Source organism: Cervus canadensis, chromosome 17 (assembly GCF_019320065.1).
Source record: "Cervus canadensis isolate Bull #8, Minnesota chromosome 17, ASM1932006v1, whole genome shotgun sequence".
NCBI lineage: Eukaryota > Metazoa > Chordata > Mammalia > Artiodactyla > Cervidae > Cervus > Cervus canadensis.
The window spans coordinates 48,496,603-48,515,870 of NC_057402.1; the positions used below are offsets into that span (position 1 = coordinate 48,496,603).

Genomic DNA, 19,268 nt, shown 5'->3' on the forward strand with positions numbered 1-19,268 from the left:
TGGTCTGGAAAGGGGGCAGACGTGTGAGCAACGGCCCAGAAGGGGTGGCACTGGGGCAGGGGGTGATGATTCCCTCGGCAGCATTTTGTCTGTATGTCTCTTGATTGTTCACTCGCCTCCCTCCTTTTCTCCGTGGCAGAAAATTTGGCTTTGGGGACACCTTATAAACACATAATCAAGGAAAAATCTCAGGTGCTCACACAGCTGGTATATGCCCTTTGGGATGAGACATGTTCAGTTTCTCTAGATGTTGGGAAGGTTGGATCGCTGTGCTCTGGAAGGCAGCCCTTCACTCTGGCTTGACCCGTGGGCGACCACATCCAGAGCTTAGGAATGTTCCTGTCTTCTCCCCACCCCTGGTACCAGAGGGTCTCTGCTCAGTATTAAAAGGTTTCTGAAGGTTTATTTACTGTTCAAAAAACTCTGCCCACCCCTGCTTCTTGTTGATCAGCATGGCATCCACTGGTAAGTCTCCTCCTTTCTAAGATGCTAGCTGCAAGAGATGGGAGGGATTATCCCCTGATTGGCAGGTCACGATATCTCCAGGACCCAGAGGCTAGGAATCATGGTGATGTGATGTCCACTCTTCCTTGTCAACCAGGACATTCTCACCAAGCAGACAAGACACCCCAGATGCTCTGTACCCCAGCTGGCCAAGAGCAGGGTATCTGCGCTGGACAATTTCTCCTGCCCCATCTTCGAGATCTGGCTGTCCTCGAAGATTAAGAATGAATGAAGGATGAGAATATTCTCCCTTGCACTTGTAGTGAAACTTCACAGGTCTGTTTTTTGACAAGACCCTTACATCTGAAACACCCAGTTTTTGTCACCCTAACTGAATAATATTCTGAGAAGCCACACCACTGTAACCCCCCGCTCCTTTTTTTTTTCTCCAAAGTCCCTTCCACCCAGATCCATGTAGAAGCAGAGACTATCCAAGTGGGAAGGGACTTTGGGAGTCATCTCAGTGCCTCTCACACTGTAATACGTTTATGACTCACCTGGGGAGCGTGTTAAAATGGATATTCTGGTTTACTCAGTCTGGGGTGGTATCTCAGATATTGCATTTCTACCAAGCTTCCAGGTGACGCGGATGCTGCTAGTCAAAGGATCACACTTTGGGCAGCGTGGACCAATCTAGTCATTCTTACAGATATGAAAGCTGAGGTCTAGAGGCCATACATAAGTGATTTCCCTGAGTTCCCAAGTAGAACTCTGCTCTCTCCACTCCTGGCCCATCATGTCAGCTTTTAAAAGGGCCTTCCTCCTTCTAAGTTGCCACTTCCTGCTGAAGCCTGGAGCTCCAGCATAAACATAACGCCTCATCTTAATCCCATCACATCGGCAGGATGAAAGGCTTCTTGTCTCATCAGGGCCCCTTGCTCCACAGCTGCCCTTGTACCATCTCCAAAGAGGTTTTTACAAGTGTTTTAAATTTGTTCTGACTTTTGGACACCGCCCCTTCTCTGCTGGAAGTGTTAGAAATAATTTCTTTCTCAATAAAAGTGTGCAGGGCACCTTTAAGACACAACTGTCTTAGTTCCAGGCCAGGGCCAAATCCACATGGCATACCCTGCTTATGGGACTTTCCCCAGATCTGGTCTGAGAAAAGTTCTCCCTGTTTCTCTGCTACCGCCTGAAAAAAGGCCAAGGGACAGCTTTGAGTACGCCTCAGTTTCCCTGATTCTCAAGCAGAAATTCCAGAGCTCATCACAGACTGGCGCTGGAGGCTATCAGAGATGGCCTTGGTCCAGTAGGAACTGGTTTGAGAGTCTACGGAGGTCTCCACTCTCTGTCCCCTCCTGCTGGTGGGAGGGCAAAATGCCAGTCTGGTAAGGAGGCCACACTGGCAACAGGGGGTAAAAGTCTCACCGAGGCCAAGGGAAGGTGGAATGTAAGAGGGAGTCGGGAAGAATTGCCTTTTATAGAAACGTTCTTTTCTTTCTTTCGTTCTTTTTTTTTTTTTTTGCTTCCAAGTTTACTCACAGCGACAGAGCCACTCTCAGGCTCCCAGCCAGCCTGAGACTGCGCCCGGGGCGGGCCGGTGGCACCCGCATCTCCCCCATCCCCCCATCTTGCCCGCAAGTTGCATGACCTGCATCGGAATCCACAGGGGGGCGGGGGAGAATCCTTTCAGATGCTGGATGCAGCTGAATTCAGCGTGTTAGCTTCCTCGCCTGCCCTCCTCCAAGTCGGCGAGGAGAGCGCCGCTTTCTTCTGCGTGTGAATGCTGTAGTGTGTCTGCCGGCTCGGACTTCCCTAACCCTTTCTTCTCCTTTCCCACCGCGAATGCTCCGGCTGTCTCAGCAAACATCTCACACTTGGCATTCTGACGTTTGATTAAAAAGGAAAAATCTCTACCAAGGCGAAGAACGGGGGCTCGCCTCCTCTCCCGCGGGGGACCGAGCTCGCGTGGCAGGCTGCACCTGCTTTGCTCCCCTACCAGGAAGGGGTGCTTGTGTGGGAGGGAAGGGGGGGAGGTCCTGTGCCCCCGAATCCGGAGAAAGCAGCTCGCCCACCCCCTCGCCCGGCAGCCAGCGCAGCGCACCCGATCGCCGAACCCCGAGAAGCCGGCCTCTGACGGTACTGGCCTGGTGCTTGCCAAAAAATGCCCCTTGCATCTCAATTTCCCCGGCGGTTTTTCTCGCACGCACGGTTCGCCCCGAGCCACCTCGGATCTCCAGGGCAGCCCTTTCGGCGCTAGTTCCTTCTTTCCTGGCTCCCTGTCTGCCCAAGGACGCAAAACCCACCGCCAAGAAGGCGCAGGGGGCGCGGGGGCACCTACCCAGCCGTGTCCCGCAGTCCCCTCCCAGCTGATCCTAGCTCCCGGGTCTAGATTACGAAAACGAGTGTCGCGTAGACCGAGGACCGCGCGTTCGGGCGCGGGTCCCCGGCCCCGGGCGCCCCTCTGGGGTTCCTGTGCGCCCTCGCACTCCCGATCGCCGTCTCCGAGCCTGTGCCCCTCCCCGACCCTAGCCGGGCTCGGGAGCGCTCTCCGGTCACCTCGGCCGCGCTCATTTTACTTCCTTTCGCGGTCCGGATTGCAGCAAAACCGGGCAGCGCGAGGGCCAAAAAGTGGAAAGGAGAGCGCCTTTCCGCGTCGCGCCGCCAGCTCGCCAAGTCCCCCTCCCCAGTCCAGACCCTCGCAATCCCAACTGCAACTTTTTCCCTTCCGTCTGGCTTTCCCCTGGGCTGCGGCGAGCGGGCGCCGGGCCGCTAGGCGTGGAGCGGGCGGTCGCGCGGCTGCGGGTGGCGGTGCGGGCGAGCGCCGCGAGCCGGCGAGTGGGTGGGTGGGTGGGTGGGGAGGAGGGGAGAGGACGGGCGGGGAGAGGGAGCGGGGTGTGGGGAGGGGAGTGGGAGAGGGAGGGAGGGGGGAGATTCCGCTCTCTTGCCGCTCCCAGCCGGGGCGGGGGGCGGGGGGTGGAGGAGGCCGCGAGGAGGGAGGGGAGAGGAGGAGGGAGGGGGAGAGAGGGAGGGGGAGAGAGGGAGGGGGCCGAGGAAGACGCTCCGATAACCCGTGCGTTTCGTAAGGCTCGGAGCACTTGTGCATTTCTGCAGGCGCGCGGCGAGCCATTCGCGGCGGCTGCTGCGGCTCCGACTGCATCTTCTCCTCCTCCCGGCGCCGGGTGTGTGGATGTGTGAGTGTGTGTGAGTGTGTGTATTTTGCAGGTGTGTCCGTTTTAATTCTGCCCAGTAGGTGGGACTTGGTGACTTTCGCACCATATTTTCCTTTTGCCTTTTTTTTTTTTTTTTTTTCTTTTTTGCCTCCCCACCGTCTGTTGCCACCCTGCAAAGTCTCGGAGTCGGAGAGCAGTCAGTCGGCTCGCTTCCCGAGCCCCCGGACCCGGCGAGCCGGCGAGCGCCGAGCCGGCCACCATGCCAGGCAGACCGCGCCACTAGGCGCTCCCCGCGGCTCCCACCCAGCGGCGGCGGCGGCGGCCGCGATGGTTTCAGACGCTGAAGGATTTTGCATCTGATCGCACGGCGTTTCAAAGGCAGAGGCCCCCTCCCCCTTCCCCCCTCCCTCGCCGTCTTTGTTTCCTTCCCCCCCCCCCCCAGCTCTCCCCACTCCCCCCACCCCACCCCCTCTCCTCTCCTCCTCCTCTTTTTTAGAAGCAGCGATCGGAGATGGATGTCTCTCTTTGCCCAGCCAAGTGTAGTTTCTGGCGGATTTTCTTGCTGGGAAGCGTCTGGCTGGACTATGTGGGCTCCGTGTTGGCTTGCCCTGCAAATTGTGTCTGCAGCAAGACTGATATCAATTGCCGGCGGCCGGACGATGGGAACCTCTTCCCGCTCCTGGAAGGGCAGGATTCAGGGAACAGCAATGGGAACGCCAGCATCAACATCACGGACATCTCAAGGAATATCACTTCCATGTAAGTCAGGCGGCCGCTCCCCAGCCCCGCCGCCTCTCCCCTCGCTCCGCGTCTCCCTCTCGCCCGCCGGCCCGCAGCCGGGAGCCGGCCCTCCGCCCGCCCCAGCTCGCCGCTGCCCGCTGCCCGCCGCCCGCCGGGCGCGCGTCAGGCTCGCTCTGGCTCGGGAGATGCTCCCGGGCTGCGTATTCCAGGTGACTTCGGCCTTGGCGAGGCGTGATCCGGCGATGCGTGTGTGTGTGTGTGTATGTGTGTGTGTGCGTGTGCGTGTGTGTGTGTGTGTGTGTGCGCGCGCGCGCGCGCGTGAGTGTGCCTCTCCCCCGAGAGGACCCCAGCGGCCGGGGCACGCGGGACCCGGCTCCCGCCCCCGCCCCCCACCCGCTGCGGCTTGTTTCGAGGGTGTGAATCGGGTTCTTGGCCCCCCACTAAATAGCAACAGTTTGGGCACGCTCAAGTGGAATAAAGTAGACGAGGTTCGATTCCCTGGCAGCGGCGCCGGGCAGCGACAGTGGCGGCGGCGGCAGCGCTTAGCCGGGAGAAAAGGTGACAGATAGGGACTGCTCTCAATCCAGCCGAGAGGTTTGACTCCGTTTGGAAACCTCAAAACACGCCGTCAAGTAAACAAGTTGGAAGCTGGCTGCTCGCTGGGAGACTTTGGACCTGTCGAGGCAGCCATGGACGCCTACCCCTTCCTCTTCCCTCTCGCCCGCCCTCTCCCACCCCATTTTGGGCATTTCCGAGACAGCCACCCCCCACCCCCTGATTCCCACCCTCATCTGCATCTCGGCGCCTACAGATCCCGTTCCTCTTTGAGCTTTGATAACTGTTCCAGTAATTCCGAGTCAGGCTGCTGAAGGGAGGAGGGAAGGCTTGCGTGTTTGGGAGATGGGGCTTTTTCTGTGATCGTTTATTCGAAAAATCGAACTCTGATTGGCATTGCTTGGTTCTGCCCCATCTGAGTGAGACCTATGGTGGCCTGCTCTTTTTTTGGGTGGGTGGCATTTTTCTGTGGTAGGGGTGGGGGTCAGACACCGGGCGGAGAGCGGGAGCCTGTCCAGATTCTCTTCCACTGACCTCAGCCAGGTGACCCCCCACCCCCCGAATCCTACCATCCAGAGAAGGGTGTGGATGGCATAGGGAGGGTTCAGGAGATAGCTCTCGCCTATCTCCCCGCCGCCCCCCCCCCCCCCACAAGGTTCCCACTCCTTGGAGACCCGCAAAGTGGGTGGGATGCTGAGAAGGGTTGACACTGAAGTGCCGGCTGACGTCTGAGGAAGGCATTTGGGCGGATTCGGCTGGGGAACTGTTCTCCTAAGCATCCGACCTCCCTGTGCCTTGGCCCCCAGCGCGATGGGCTATAAAGCCGGGAGGAATTGTGGTCCTGCTCGCTCCCAAGCCCACCAGCCCTCTTGGGTTAATGGAGACTCCAAACGCGTTCTTGCAGCTAACAGTTTGAGGGAAGTGTGCAGCTCAGGAGGTGCCCCCTGAATCCTGGCCCAGGAGATAAGCTTGGCCCATATCTTGGCTGGACCATTCACCCCCACCCCTCAACCTCGCCACCTTCAACCCAGCTGGCCCTGGGGTGACAAAATAAACAGCCAAGGGTGGGGTGGAGGGGAGGGCAGGGGAAAACAGGATGGACCCAGCGCAGCCTCTCCCACCTGCAGGCCACAGCATCTCAGCCTCCCTAAGGATGCAGCAAGGAGGGTGGGAGTGAGATTGTCAGGGAAACTCTGCCTTGGAAGTACACTGTGGGGCGGGGGTATGTGTGGGGGTGGGGTGGAGGGGTTTCAGGGGAGCCTAGCAGTGGGCTCAGGAGCTCAGGAGCTGGACCTGGGGATTTCCAGGGGACTGGGTGGGTCAAGAGCTGGAGAGATGGTGCCCCGGCTGCCCACTGTGGGTCTCTGGAAGCTGGTGAGCTTCACTCAATCTGTTCTCTGCTCCAAGGATGTGCGTCTCTGTAGGAAGCCAGTGGGAGGCAGGGAGGGTCACAATCACGTAGGCTTTTCATGGCCACGCAGCGGTCCTCTGAAAAATGGTCCCTCTGAAAAAATGAAGCTTGGGGAGGCAGTTTGATAGGGAAGAGCTGGTTGCTCTTTCCAGGTGGAGGGTCTAGAATGGGACTGCTGGAAAGGTCAGTGATGGGAAGGGAGGAAGTGGCTTTTTGTTCCCTGTGCCATTGAAGGACCAAAAGGGCAGCTGGGGGGACAGGGAGCCAGGAGTAGATTGGGAGTCCCTCTGTGAGTGTCTCCATCCTTGTTTCAGGACTCAAACTCTTTACCTGGGAGTTGGGACTCCTTTCCTTGAAAACACCCCAACACCTCAGAGCCAGGCGACTGGATTCCCACAGGAGCTGTGCCGAGCGGCAGGTGGGGGAAGGTCAGAGGTCACGGGTGGGATGACCCTTCCTCACCCCATCTTCTCCCCAGTGCCCTGTTATATCCATGGCTGGTATTGACTGAACTGGGGAAGGGTCCAGCCTCCCGGCCTGGAGGCAGAGGACCGTGGAGAGAAGGAGGGGAGGCCTGCTCGCCCTGGGAAGCAGATGTCACCCTCTGTATCTTACCCCATGATGAAGGCTCAGGCTGCCAAATGGCTCCTGGGGGTGCACAGCCCCAAGCAGTGAGCCAGGCTTAGACCTCTGCAGGGCTGAGGTCCTGCCTCAAAGCCCAGGCCCCCCACGCTGCAGGGCTGCACATGGAGGCTTGAGGGCAGAGAGGAGCCCTCCAGGCAGAAGAGGGGGCCTTCCTTTAGTGGGATCCAGGAGGGGGGCTTGACTCCGAACCTATGCTTTGCTGGAAAGGAATGTGTTCCTTGGATGTCTGATGGTATCAGAGATATGGTGTCAAGGGGTCCCCTAGCCCTCCATCAGCCTGAAGCCCTTAATGCTGCTGTATGTCTGGGGGTGCAGCTTGGACAGGCTCCGGGGGCTGAGGAAGAGGCTGGAGCACATGCAGCTCTAGCTAAGGGAATCAGGGGCGACTGCCACCCAGCCACCTGCCTGTTCCCGAGGCTCTGGGGTCCTGAGGTTTCTCCTTTAGGTGCTGAACTGATGACACCTGAGTTTTCAGAGGGACTAGAGATTTCCTGTGGTCCTTCCTCTCTGGGCTGGCGTGTGGGTTGGTTCCCGCCTCCCCCGTGGGAGGCTGACTGAGGGTGCTTCTGATGGGGAGTTGGCAGCCCCGCCAGCATCAGGAGGAGATCAGATGCAAGGCCTCAAGACAGACGTGTGAGTCTCACCTCCATCCCTCGCCAAGCGCCCTCCCTTTCGGCCTCTTCCTGTTCAGGAGGCCAGAACCTCTGTGGTTGAAGCTCCTGACACACAGTAACCTCACCTAGAAGGGTCCGTGCCCGGCCGCGCCCAACCCGGCTCTGACGTCACAAAGGCAGAGGGTGGTGGCGGGGAGGGGGGCCCGTCTGGGCGTCTGGAGACCAGGCCTGCCTGGGGCTGGGGTGGAACCGTGCATCCTCGGGCTGTTAGAAAGACCAGGGGGAGAAGGCGGCATCTCTGGGCTGGGTGTTCTTTGGCTTGAGAAGAACACGGGCTCTTGGCTGGGGCCCTGAGCCACAGCCAGGCCCCTGGCGTTTCCGGGGCTCTGGTCCCTTTATTTCCCCTGTCTTCCCGGAAGGCCCTCCGCTGTCTGGGTGAAGGATCATTTGGGACTTCGCTTGCTGCTGCACTGACTCCTTGATTCTCAGTCTTCCTGAGGGTCACGAGCAGAGCCAGCCTGGACAATTACCAGTGAAAGACGGACTGCAGGCAGCGGTGGGAGCCAGGCCCTAAGAACATCATGGGGCTCAGTCAGGAGCCCCCAAACTGGGGCTAGGCCTGAGGGAGGTAGGCAGAGATGTGAAGGGCTTTGGGGGTGAGATGTAGCAGGGGGAGTGGGTATAGTCCTGGAGAGAAGCTGGGGACCCTGGACTGCAGAGGTCCTGAGCTTTTGTGTGGATGCCAGGCTGTGGGAGGTGGGTTCCAGGCCTTCCCTGGAGGACCCTCCCTGGAACCAGAGCCCTGAGCCCAGCTCAGTCTTCTGAGGAGCACCCTGGGGCCCAGGACATCTATCCTGCAGCTCCAGGGGACCAAGTACATGACAAGCTTGGGTAAAACCAGCCTGGCCTGGCCCTAGCTTTGCGAGAGCTTGTCCTGGCCCCCCGAGGGCTGAGCCTGGAACCTGGTTGTCGGCTCAGCATCCTGCAAGTGGCGGACCCCCCTTCTACGTAGTGGAAGTGGAGCGCTGAGGCTGTGCGGGGGGAAGGGCCTGATGCCACCTCCACCCTTGCCCCACTGGTCGCTGCCTGCTGTCCCCTCCTCTTTAACTGTCGGGGGTGGACTCGGCCCCCGCCCCAGCTGGCCCTTTGCTGAGACTGTGGGTAACCTGTGACCCTACCTCAGGGTGGCCTTTGACCCCAGGTTCATGGCATCTCTGCAGCGGCCTGGGGTCCCCCATCTCGAGGGCCACGTCCAGTGGCTTATCCTGGGACCACAGACACCATCTCCAGCCTCCCTTTGGGGCGTCCAGTTGGCCAGTGGAAGGGTAGGCTTAGAGAAAGGGATGGGACATGTGAGTCAACCCCCCTAGACTGTCCCTTACCCTCTGTGGACCACGATAGAAGACTGTAGCCTTTCTGAGCCTGTAAATTCAGCTGTGAGTTGAGAGCACGGGGCAGTGTGCTTTCCGGCTTGGACGTATGCCCTCCCAGGGCCCAAGGACCAGTCCGAGGAGGCTCTGCTAGGCCACTTCTAAGGACACCACCCCTGGGCTTGGTGCTGACCCCCATGATGCCACCCTGAGGAGGGCAGCAGGTGCCCCCTTGCTGGCCATTGGCTACTGGCCACTGTCCTCCCCTTCCTTCCCTGTCCACTTCTGGAGGACTCTGGGCTCCCCAGTGTGGGGTCACCTGCCAAGACCAAGTGTGACGCTTAGCAAGAATGCACCGAAGCCTGTGGACTCTCACTGGAGGCCTCTCATGAGCCCCCCTTCTGTACCATGAGCTCAAGGTGAGGAGATAGCCCCTGCCAAGCTCCAGCTCCTTGCCCAAGCAGGGGCCTCTGCTGGGTGTGAGAAGAAAACGTTAGAACTTCTATTTCAAGTTATTCTCGTTGAGAAAAGGGAATATTTAATATTTAATGTATGGATGGAAGATGTATAAGCATATAATTTAGTAAATAGGCATGTTTGGAGGTTACATGATGAAATTTTTATTGCTTAAGCATGCATAATTAGAAAAGCTCAGGGCCCGCTGTTGGGATTGGAAGGGCCTGGGCCAGCATTAGGAGAGGTGGTCCTGAAGCCCTGGCTCCCCTTCTTGGCTCTGTCCCAAGGAAGGGTCGATGAATTGGCAGAGGGAGCAGCAGTGTGGGAGGAGGGGGCAGGCTGGCTGGCAGGGGGATCAGGATTCCTAGGGCCCCCTAGACCCGAGGCCAGGCCAGCGTTCAAAAGACAGTCTCCAGTAGCCCTCCGGGTCCTGCCCTTTGTCGCTTGTAGCAAATCCTTCACCTCCATGAATCCACCCCATTCATTTCTGTCTTGCTTTCCAGTTTACAGTTGTTGCATTTATTTTTGCCACAGCTCCTTGAAGAAGCAGGGATTATTAGCCCCATTGTCTTGATTTACCAAACAAAATGAAGGGCAGAACTTGAGTGTCGGAAAGATCTGGAAGAGTCTTGAGCCCCCCGCCCCACCCCCCAACCATGCCCCCTCCATGGCATTCTTTCCACGGCTGTGCCCTGCAGCTGGACACCCTCTGGCTGTTGGGAAAGGAGAAGCAGATCATTTTTATCCAGAAAGTTCCTTTTCTGCCTAGGGGCAGCATTAAGGCAGCGGCCCATCTGGGAGGGCTTTGTGGAGGGCAGCTGAGTGTCCTGGCAGCTGGGTCTAAGTGTGGCCTGAGTCGAGGCTGGACTTGGGCCCTCAGCTCTATCAATGACCTCCTGAGCCCTCAGCTCAGGTCATCCATCATCCCTTGAGCCTCACTGGCCTCTGCTTTGAGAAACACAAACTCTCCAGGGCCCGGCATGCCAGCAGCCCCTCTTTGATGGATTGGCTCATCAGACCATCAGGGATGGAGACTCCAGAAGCCCAGTGCCCAGTGGAACCCCCACGAGGATCCTCACATTTCTGCCTACCCCCTGAGGGCAGGGCTCCCTGGAATTCAGAGCTGGAAGGGACCTCTTGGGTCAGCTTCTCCCTTACATTCCCTGCGAGGGTCCCAGGAGAGGCACAGAGAGGGGCAGGGAGTTGTGGGCCCTCGGGCTGCTGGAGGCCGTGCCCACCCAGGTGCCAGCCCGTCTTCTCCCACTCGGCTCTGGCACCCTCTCTGGGCATTCTGTCAAAGCCAGAGCCTCGCCCATGACTGTGTCTCCCTCTGGGGCAATGATTCCAAATCCAGGGTCCCCAGAGGCAGCAACTATGCGAGGCTGGCAGCCCCAGGCTCTTCGCAGCCTGCAGCCCACGCCAATTAGAACCGTGCTCCAGGAGGCCTCTGCTGAGCTCTATTTACATACAGGGCTCCAGGATCTGTGGGCGCAGTCGGCTTGGAGCCTGTTCTTTCGGACTTCCCCTTTGCCCCTGTCCCTGCATCTGACTTATCCCATCGGAAGTGTGCCCCATTTGGGTGGTGGAAGATTCAGGATTCTGTCCCCAGACAGAATCATCCAGTAGGGAGTAGAAGCTGGCAACTGGTGTCCCCATCAGCTCCCCGACACCTAGCCTTTTTCTAGCTCTGGACAAACCCCTTCCCTCCTCTGGGACTCAGTTGCCCTCTCTGTGAGATGAGGATAATAATTACAACTACCCTCATAGCCGCACTCTTGACAGTCAGTGACCTGTGTCATGCCCGGTAAAGAGAAAGCTACCAATACATGGTAACTCATGACAGCTGGTGTTTACTGAGCACTCACTATGTTCCAGACACTATTCCAAGCACTTTGGAGGTAATATATACCCCATCATGGCCTCACACCAACTCTATGAGATAAGCACTATTATGAATCCCATTTTACAGATGGGAAAAATGAGTCCAGAGTTGGCATGTGACCTGCTTCCTTTCACACAGCCAATCAGCGGCAAAGGAGTATGACATTTAGTATTGCCTATACTCCTTTGCAGTACTGTTATGCATGTGAATATATACTGCTATACACACACATTCATGAATCTATGATCATCCAGATAAATTAATCATAAAAGGTTTTTAAAAAATGATTTTATGAAGGTTTAGGAGGATCCTTTTTAATGTTCCGATTCCCTTACTGAGAATTCCCCTGGCTGGGCTTGGAGAGGAAGGCGAATCAGAGAGTGGTGGGTCTGGTGTTGGCCAGTCTGTCCTGGCCAGCGCTGACACAGACAGGCTGTAATGATGGGGGAGAGTTGGGGTCCTCCTGACCTGTTCCCAACAGCAGCCTCCCTGAGGCCGCGTCTCAGCCAAGCCCCCTCCCCAGACCTCCTTGGCCATCTCCTGGTGTCCCGGTTTCTGAGGTCAGGTCAGTTCCCCCAGGAGACCAGGTGCCAGCTGAGACTGGCGGGGATTCAGGAAGCTGGCCGCTGGGTCCCTGCCAGCTCCACTCTGGGCTGAGACACGGTCAGCAGGACTGTGTCCCGGATTGCCCATGGCCAGAGACAGCCTGGATGAGAGAGCGGAGGGCGGGGCGGCTTCTCCCAGCCCAGGTTTGGAGTTCTAAGGCTGCCAATGGATGCGGAGCACAAGGGGATGTCTGGTGTCTCCATCTTGAGCTAGAAGCTGGTGTTTAGAGCATCTTCCTGGAGGGTGAATTCTAGTTCTTCCTGATGTTTCTCTTGCCTCCTCCTCAAATGAGCAGCCTTGACCTCCTCTACCCTTTCTCTTCCTGGAGAAGGAAATGGCCAACCCACTCCAGTATTCTTGCCTGGAGAATCCCATGGAGAGAGGAGGCTTGTGGGCTAGTCCCTGGGAGAGTGAAGAGTCCGACAGGGCTGAGCAGCTCATGCACACACACCCACACTCTTACTCTTGAGGTGTGTCTCAGTCCCCCTTGCTCAGGGATGCTCTGTCTAAAGGGATAAACATGGGGGGTGGCTCCAGCCGTCCCCACAGAGAGAGCTGGGATTCCAGCAAACTCCTGGACTGCAGGGCAGGTATCTGTGGAAACACCCCATTTTGCTGCTGCTTGGCTTGAAGAGTTCACCCCATCCGGGAGCCCCTCAGTTCCCCCTTCTGGGAGCTGGGATCACCTCTAGAAATTGGAGCCTGTCTCCCTCTCGGGGTCACTGCCAGGCCGGGGTGATCACAGACACACTCCATGGGCTCCCAAGCGCTAGGGCGCCATGTTGGTTGGTTCCATTTCTAGATGTCCGGGAGTGTTTTTGAATTAGGGGGAAAGATCAAGACTTTGAACCATAAATCATCTGACCTGGAAATGGGCTCAGAAACAATCGGGGCCAAATCTAGTTTTACAGAGCGGGAACCTGAGGCTCCAGAGAAATGAATAGACCGGACTCAGTCACCCAGCGAGTTCCTAGCACAGCGAGACGAGAACGAGCAAGGCCGTCTCCCCAGCTGGTGAGGCTCTCGTCCTCCCGCCCTCTGCCAGCATCTGCTCTGGGGCTGAGGGATCTAGGCTCTCCCAGAGGCAGGGAAAGGAACCCTTAGCCTCCTGCAAAGAGAGAGGGGATGAAGGGAGCAGTCTTAGACTCGCAGTCCTAATCTGGGCTGCCTCCCACGGTAAAACGGGCTGTGTGCGCGCATCGGGGGCGTCTTTGCGCACGCACAACTGCATCTCTTCCGCGTTCTCCGCGCATCACGACTGAGGTCCCCGTAAACAAGCCTTAACGCCTTTGGCTTCCTGCCTGCCGAGATCGTCTGCGTCTAGGCTCCCGGTGGCCACCAGAGGGCAGTGCTGCGCCCGAGTCGGTCCGCGGCTGGCGGCTGCCTTTGACGGGAGCTGGGGTTTCGGCTCTCTAGTCCGGCGGGATGCTCACTGGCTGGCCTGGCTTGCAGATCCTTTCTTGAGCAGGGAGGTCGGTCTCTCCCTTAGGCGGGGCCTCCCTCGGCAGAGCTGGTCCTGCCTGCCTCGTATCTGCAGCCCAGGCACGTGAGTCTCCTCACCTGAGCTTCCCCCGGGAGGCGGCTGGGAGAGTGCCCTGGGTGAAGGATGTCGGCTGGAGCGCCCTCCTTCCCTCCAAGTCTGTCTCAGCAGCAGCAGGAGGGTCAGTGCATCTGCTCAGGGGTAATGGAGATGAATGAACAGGACATGGTTCCTGCCCAGGAAGATCAGTCTTGATGGGGACACAGAGAGGCTGACAGACGGCCACGCTGTGGGGTTAGTGTCATGGCAGAAGGGAGCCTCATGACCTCCAAGGCATCTCTCCCATTTCTCTCCCCGCAGCCCACCCCCGCCCCGTCCCACTCCTAAGCATTGGCATTACTTACACACCGGTAACTGCTCAGGAGGTACAAGGCGCTGATATTTACCAGACGTGAGAGCTTGGTGCGTCTCTCAACCTCTCTAGACCATCACTGTTCTCAGAGACACCCATCTACATTGATGGGTATCAACGTGCCTTGCAAACCAGGGTCCTGCGCCCTCCCTGGTCTGGCTTGTTGTCATTGTTCAGTTTCTAAGTTGTGTCCGACTCCTTGCGACTCCATGGACTGTAGCCCACCAGGCTCCTCTGTCCATGGGATTTCCCAGGCAAGAATACTGGAGTGGGTTGCCATTTCCTTCTCTAAGGATCTTCCCAGATCAGGGATCGAACCCATGTCTTTTGCATTGGCAGGCGATTCTTCCCCACTGAGCCACCGGGGCCTACTTCTGTCCCGTGCACGCTTTGGGCTCTCTTCTGGCTGTTCCAGGCGGTCTCGTTTGTGAGCAGGTGCTGTCTTGTCCGGTGCACTGGTTGGTTCATGGAGGAGCCTTGTCCCACAGTTACCCGTTTTGGAGACGGGATATCTCACTTTTGTAGTGGGGCCTGCAGCTCTGCCCTGGGGGCCATCTCCTGCTGCTGGACCCCAGGCTGCAGGTAGGACCTTCTATGTTGTGGTCAGTCTTTCCCTATCTAGTTATTGCTGATACTTTTTATTGAGTCTGATCCTCTGAGGACCAGGGATGAAGATAACATTTATGGCCGTCCTACTGGGTGGGAGACTATTTGCCTGTACAACCTTGCTTATGAGCGGCACCTGCTAAATGAAGCTTGCATTCGCAACCCTGCCTCTTCCCAACTGTGTGACCCTGGGCTGGCTACTTTTGGGATCACAGTTTCCTCACCGGAAATAATACTGATAAGACTTTGATGAGAACGTGCACACGCGTTTGTGTGTGTGTGTGTGTGTGTAGAACTCTTAATGCTGGTCTCTTTCATTTTCTTCTTCTCATTACCATTCTCCAGAACATCACCCCACAGGCGTGGATACTTTTAATGACCCTCATCTGCTCTTCCTGAGTCCAGTCCCTCCTCCTCCCAGCCCATCTTACACACCATACCAGATTCATCTTTTATTTATTTTTTTCTTAAAAAATTTTAAATTGGAGGATAATTGCTGTACAATATTATAGTGGTCCCTGCCATCCATCAACATGAATCAGTCATTATGTATCTCTCTCTCTCTCTATGTATATATATCTTCCCTCCCTCTTGCGCTTCCCTTCGCCCACTCCATCCCCCTAGGTCATCACAGAGCAGGCTGGGCTCCCTGTACTGTAGAGAAGATCCCCATTAGTCATCTGTTTTACATGCGATAGTGTGTATATGTCAACACTACTTTCTCAGTTTGCCCTACCCTGGATGAATCTTTTAAACCTAGATCTTCCATTAGAACAATTCTTGGGCCCTGAGATTTTCAATGGCTCTTTTGCCTGAAAGGCAACTCAGTGTCGTAGGAAGAGTAGTGGCTTCTTGGGCCAGATCGCTTTCAGTTTAAATCCTGGCACTGTGGCGGCTGCTGCTGTGTGTGCTTAGGCAGGTTACATAACCTCTCTGAGCCTCCAGCTTTTCATCTGAAAATTTATGCTTCCTAGATCTACCTTCCTAGAGCAGTTGATTAAATGATGTTGCAGTAGGTGCCTGGGATCTGGTGGGTACACAGAGGCCACACTGGCAAATGTACAAGTCAAGTCTCTCAGAGGTGAAGGGCAGGGTTATTTCTGGGTCTGTGAAAAGTGGGAATAGAGAGGAGCTGGGACCTGGGCCAGAGTCTAGGGAGGCAGCAGAATGATCAAGGTGGCGTGTATTTGGGAAAGTAACAGGGTGGCTGAGGCACTTGTCGGCTCAAGAGCAGGGAGACCGTTATGGTTGCTACTGATAGCGTCAATGGGGAAACCAAGGGGCTGTGCCTGCCTGCCCCCCTCCTCAGCCTTGGAAGTTTAGGTGCCAGGAACCTCCATGCAGGGAAACTCAGGGGCACCGAACCCCTTGCAGCTGGTGTTCCGTGCGGTTTTGCTGCCCTTCTTGCCCAGTGTCGCTTCTGGCTCTCTGGATGATTCTCTTCCGGTAATTTTAATTGACGAGGCTTGTCAGTTACAGATGGGGCTCCGGGACCAGCCCTGGGAGAATCAATGTGTAAGTTCGATGGGAAAGGAGTGACTACCAATCCCTCCCATTAAGAGCCTTCCATGCACATTCATTCCAGTTCCATGTTCAGCCACAAGAGGGCACTAGACCACGATTTCTGCAGGGAAGGAGGCGCTATTCATCCTGCTCTAACATGCTCACCGGGTAGCTCAGGGGTAAAGAATCGGCCTTGGATGGCGTCACCGACTCAATGGACCTGCGTTTGAGCGAACTCTGGGAGATGGTGAAAGACAAGGAGGCCTGCTGTGCTGCAATCTATGGGGTTGCAAAGAGGTGGACACGACTGAGCTACTGAACAGCCGCAACAGCTGGAGGACGTGGAAGAGATGGGTTCGATCTCAGGCTCCGAAGGCCCCCTGGTGGAGGGAATGGCAACCACTCCGGTATTCTTGCCTGGGAAATCCCGCCGACAGAGGAGCCTGGCGGGCTACAGTCTGGAGTCGCAAAGAAGAGACCCCACTGAGCGAAGAAACAAGGACAACAAATATGATTGTCCTTTGAGCAAAACTGCGCATGGTTTCCTCCCAGCACCCCTGAGGAGCATGGCAAGCCAACGTGATTTAACCTGAATCCCAGCACCGAGTCTGGTATCTCAAGGGAGGCCAGAGCATGTGGTGAATCGTCATGAAATTTGGTGTCACACTCGGGTTCCCATCCTTGTCCTCCTTTTTGCTTGTTTTTTTTTTTTTTTGAGCTTTGAATAAGTTAATTTCTAAGGGTCTCATTTTCTTCACTTGCAAAGTCAGGTGTTGCAGGGAGGTGTTCCTGTGAGGATTAAATTATATGATGTGTGCCAACTGTCTGGAACATGTTGGATACTCCATGATGGACCATCTCTTTGTTTCTGGAAGAAAGCTGAAATTAGGGCACAGTGCAGGAGATGTTTATGGGATCCTGTTCACCTGAGCAGTAGGGGGGTGGGTGGGTCACTTTACTCCCCAAGGAGCCGTCTATGGTTCCAGTTCATTAGGGGCAGCAGTGACACCAAGTGGCCGGAATCGAGAACAGCAGTGTCCTCTGACCTGGCGGGGTGGCGGCGGTGGGCATCGTTGGGCAGAGAAGACTGACTCTGCATCAGGCATCAGAGGATCCGTCAGTTGAATTCTCTCCCCTTCCGATGCCAGCAGCTGGAGATGGTCCTCTGAGGACACAAGTGTGATGACGGCAATGGGCCATGTTTGCTGCTGGGTCCATGGCATGAGGCCCCACCTGCGGACCACACCTGTGTACTTGCCTGACTTCATTGTTGCCAGCCAATTCTGGCATCCAACAGCCAGATCCTTCCTGGTGCTGTCCTTGGGTGTTGACTCTTCTTGAGATGCTTTCATCCTGGGTCTATCTGATTGGGCTCAGCGATGAGATGCAGGATCTCTGAGGCTCTGTGTGTTTATCTGGAAAGCAGGGTGGGGGTGGATGGTTGGTCTGGTTGAGGGGGAGGGCTCATCTAGCTTGGATTTGAGTGTCAGACATTATTTCATATCCTTTACTCAGTGTATGTGTTCGTGTATGTGTGTGTGTGTGTGTGTGTGTGTGCACGGGCATGTGTATGTCTAGGGGTGTGGGATTACGTGGGAAGGATTTACTTTAGGCTTTCCTGGTGCAGAAAGTCCAGCCCAGAGAAGGAAGGGGCTTCCCCCCACGGAGGCGTGGCTCTGAAGCTGGAATTGGGGTGCTGCTGGCTCCTCATCATTTGTAGCTTCTTCATTATCCACCTGAGATCCAGGAGGGAGCCTTGGCAGACGCGCCAGGCTCAGGAAGTTATTTAATATCAGCTTTGCTCCAGATTGTGTTTCTGACTCCTTGCCACCTCCTAAGTGGCAGTCATTTTAACAAATGTGGCGACAAGACACCAAGTGGGAAATAACATGAGGAATGGGGAGGGGGAGGGGGCGGGGGCGGGGGGAGGGGCGGAGTCCTCGTCCCTGGCAGAAGCCTTGTCTTGGAGGCCCTGGGAATGAGCGAGGGCTCCAGGCAGCCCCTGGCAGTGAAGGGGAGGGCGTGGAAAGAGGTGCCTGGCTTTCTGGAGCCTGTGGCCTGTGGCCGAAGAGTTCCCTGTTGCCTAGGAGGCTCCGTGTCCTCTGGGGGTGTCTGTCCCTGGGTGGGAGTTGAAGGGGGAGGCCTCGTATTCTGTCTTTTCAAAGGACTGACTTCCAAGTGCATAACGGACCGTCAACAGGGGCCTGGCGCTGGTGTGTGTCCCCTCACCGTGGAGGCTGAGCTGTGTCTGGCCCCGGACTGTGGGGGCCCAGGTGTCTAGCTGCCTGCCTCACCTGCCCAGGCCCGGCCAGCCTCTGGCCTCTTGGGGGGAAGCTTGGGCGGAGGCACTGTCTGGGCTGGCAGGCCCAGGAGAGAGGGGGCCAACCCTTTTCTGTCCCTGCCCCGGGCTCCAGCCGTGTGCCAGGCATGGTGTTCAGCCTTGGGATGGGACCCTCAAACGTAGAAGGCCGTGGCCCCTCTCTCTTGGGGTTCAGAATCAAGTCAGGGTGGCCCGCATTAGTCAGGGGATCTATAGCTCGGAGGGCTGTCTCGAGAGAAGCAGGGAAGAATTTTAGAAAACGTATTTAATGGAAAATTTGAAAGAAAAGCATAGAGATGTGAAAATAGAGCTTCCCCAGGAGGAAAGGGGACGGCTTTTTCTAAATGGAGATTTAAAAATTCTAGGTGTACCTGCTTTTGAGTTCATCTGATTGAACACAGTGGAGCTGGCGGTCAGGGTGTGGCCCTGGCCGTGACCTTGACTCATCGTCCTGCTGTCTGTCCGCAGAGGCCCCGTGGGATCGTAGGGGAAGCAGCAAACAGAAGTCAGGAGAGGAGAATTGTGTTTCTTCTCCTGTCACTTTCTGATTGTAAGCGACAGAGATTTGGGGGCTGGGGGGGGTGGGGGAAGGTGACCCCGGGGCACCCTAGGGGAGGGAGTGAGCTGGAGAGGGAGGAAGCCAAGAACATTGGGTTCCGGGAGGTGTTGCTGAGCCTCTCCCCAGGCACTCGCTCATTTCCTGATTTCTGCATTTATTCAGCATGTTTATTTGAGAGCCACTGCTGGGCCGGCCCCTTTTGTGAGAGCTGGGAAAAAGGCAGGCAGTTCTTGCCGGGCAGCTGGGTGTGTGTTTTCCCCGTAGTTACAAGACGTGTAAGGTCAAGCCCCTTTTCTTTCCACCTGGAGTTGACCTCCGGGCTCTGGGGACGGTGGGCCAGGGTGCCGAGTGTGTGGCCAGGTCCCCTTTGGCCCCCAGGCCAAGTTCCTGGGAGATGTTCCGTCAGAGGGTGATGGGGTGGGTGTGGGTCAGGGGATGGGGTGAGCGCCTGGGAGGGCAAGTGAAGACTGGCTCCACATGTTGGTCCAGGA

The 19,268-nt window shown here is 56.7% G+C and overlaps 1 protein-coding gene across 8 annotated transcripts in view; it reads left to right on the plus strand.

Annotated features, from left to right (window-relative positions):
• Nucleotides 1-1,962: 1,962 nt before the first annotated feature.
• Nucleotides 1,963-19,268, plus strand: part of NTRK3 (neurotrophic receptor tyrosine kinase 3) — a 418,664-nt gene continuing 401,358 nt past the window's right edge. For 4 of the 8 annotated variants that reach the window (XM_043490359.1, XM_043490364.1, XM_043490365.1 and 1 more), the window contains exon 1: nucleotides 3,477-4,376. In XM_043490359.1, the coding sequence (XP_043346294.1) occupies nucleotides 4,129-4,376 (248 nt within the window). In that variant the 5' untranslated portion in view covers nucleotides 3,477-4,128. Of the gene's footprint in view, nucleotides 2,584-3,476; nucleotides 4,377-19,268 lie in introns of those variants that run through there. The other 4 variants (XM_043490362.1, XM_043490363.1, XM_043490361.1 and 1 more) reach the window with 4 other exon arrangements.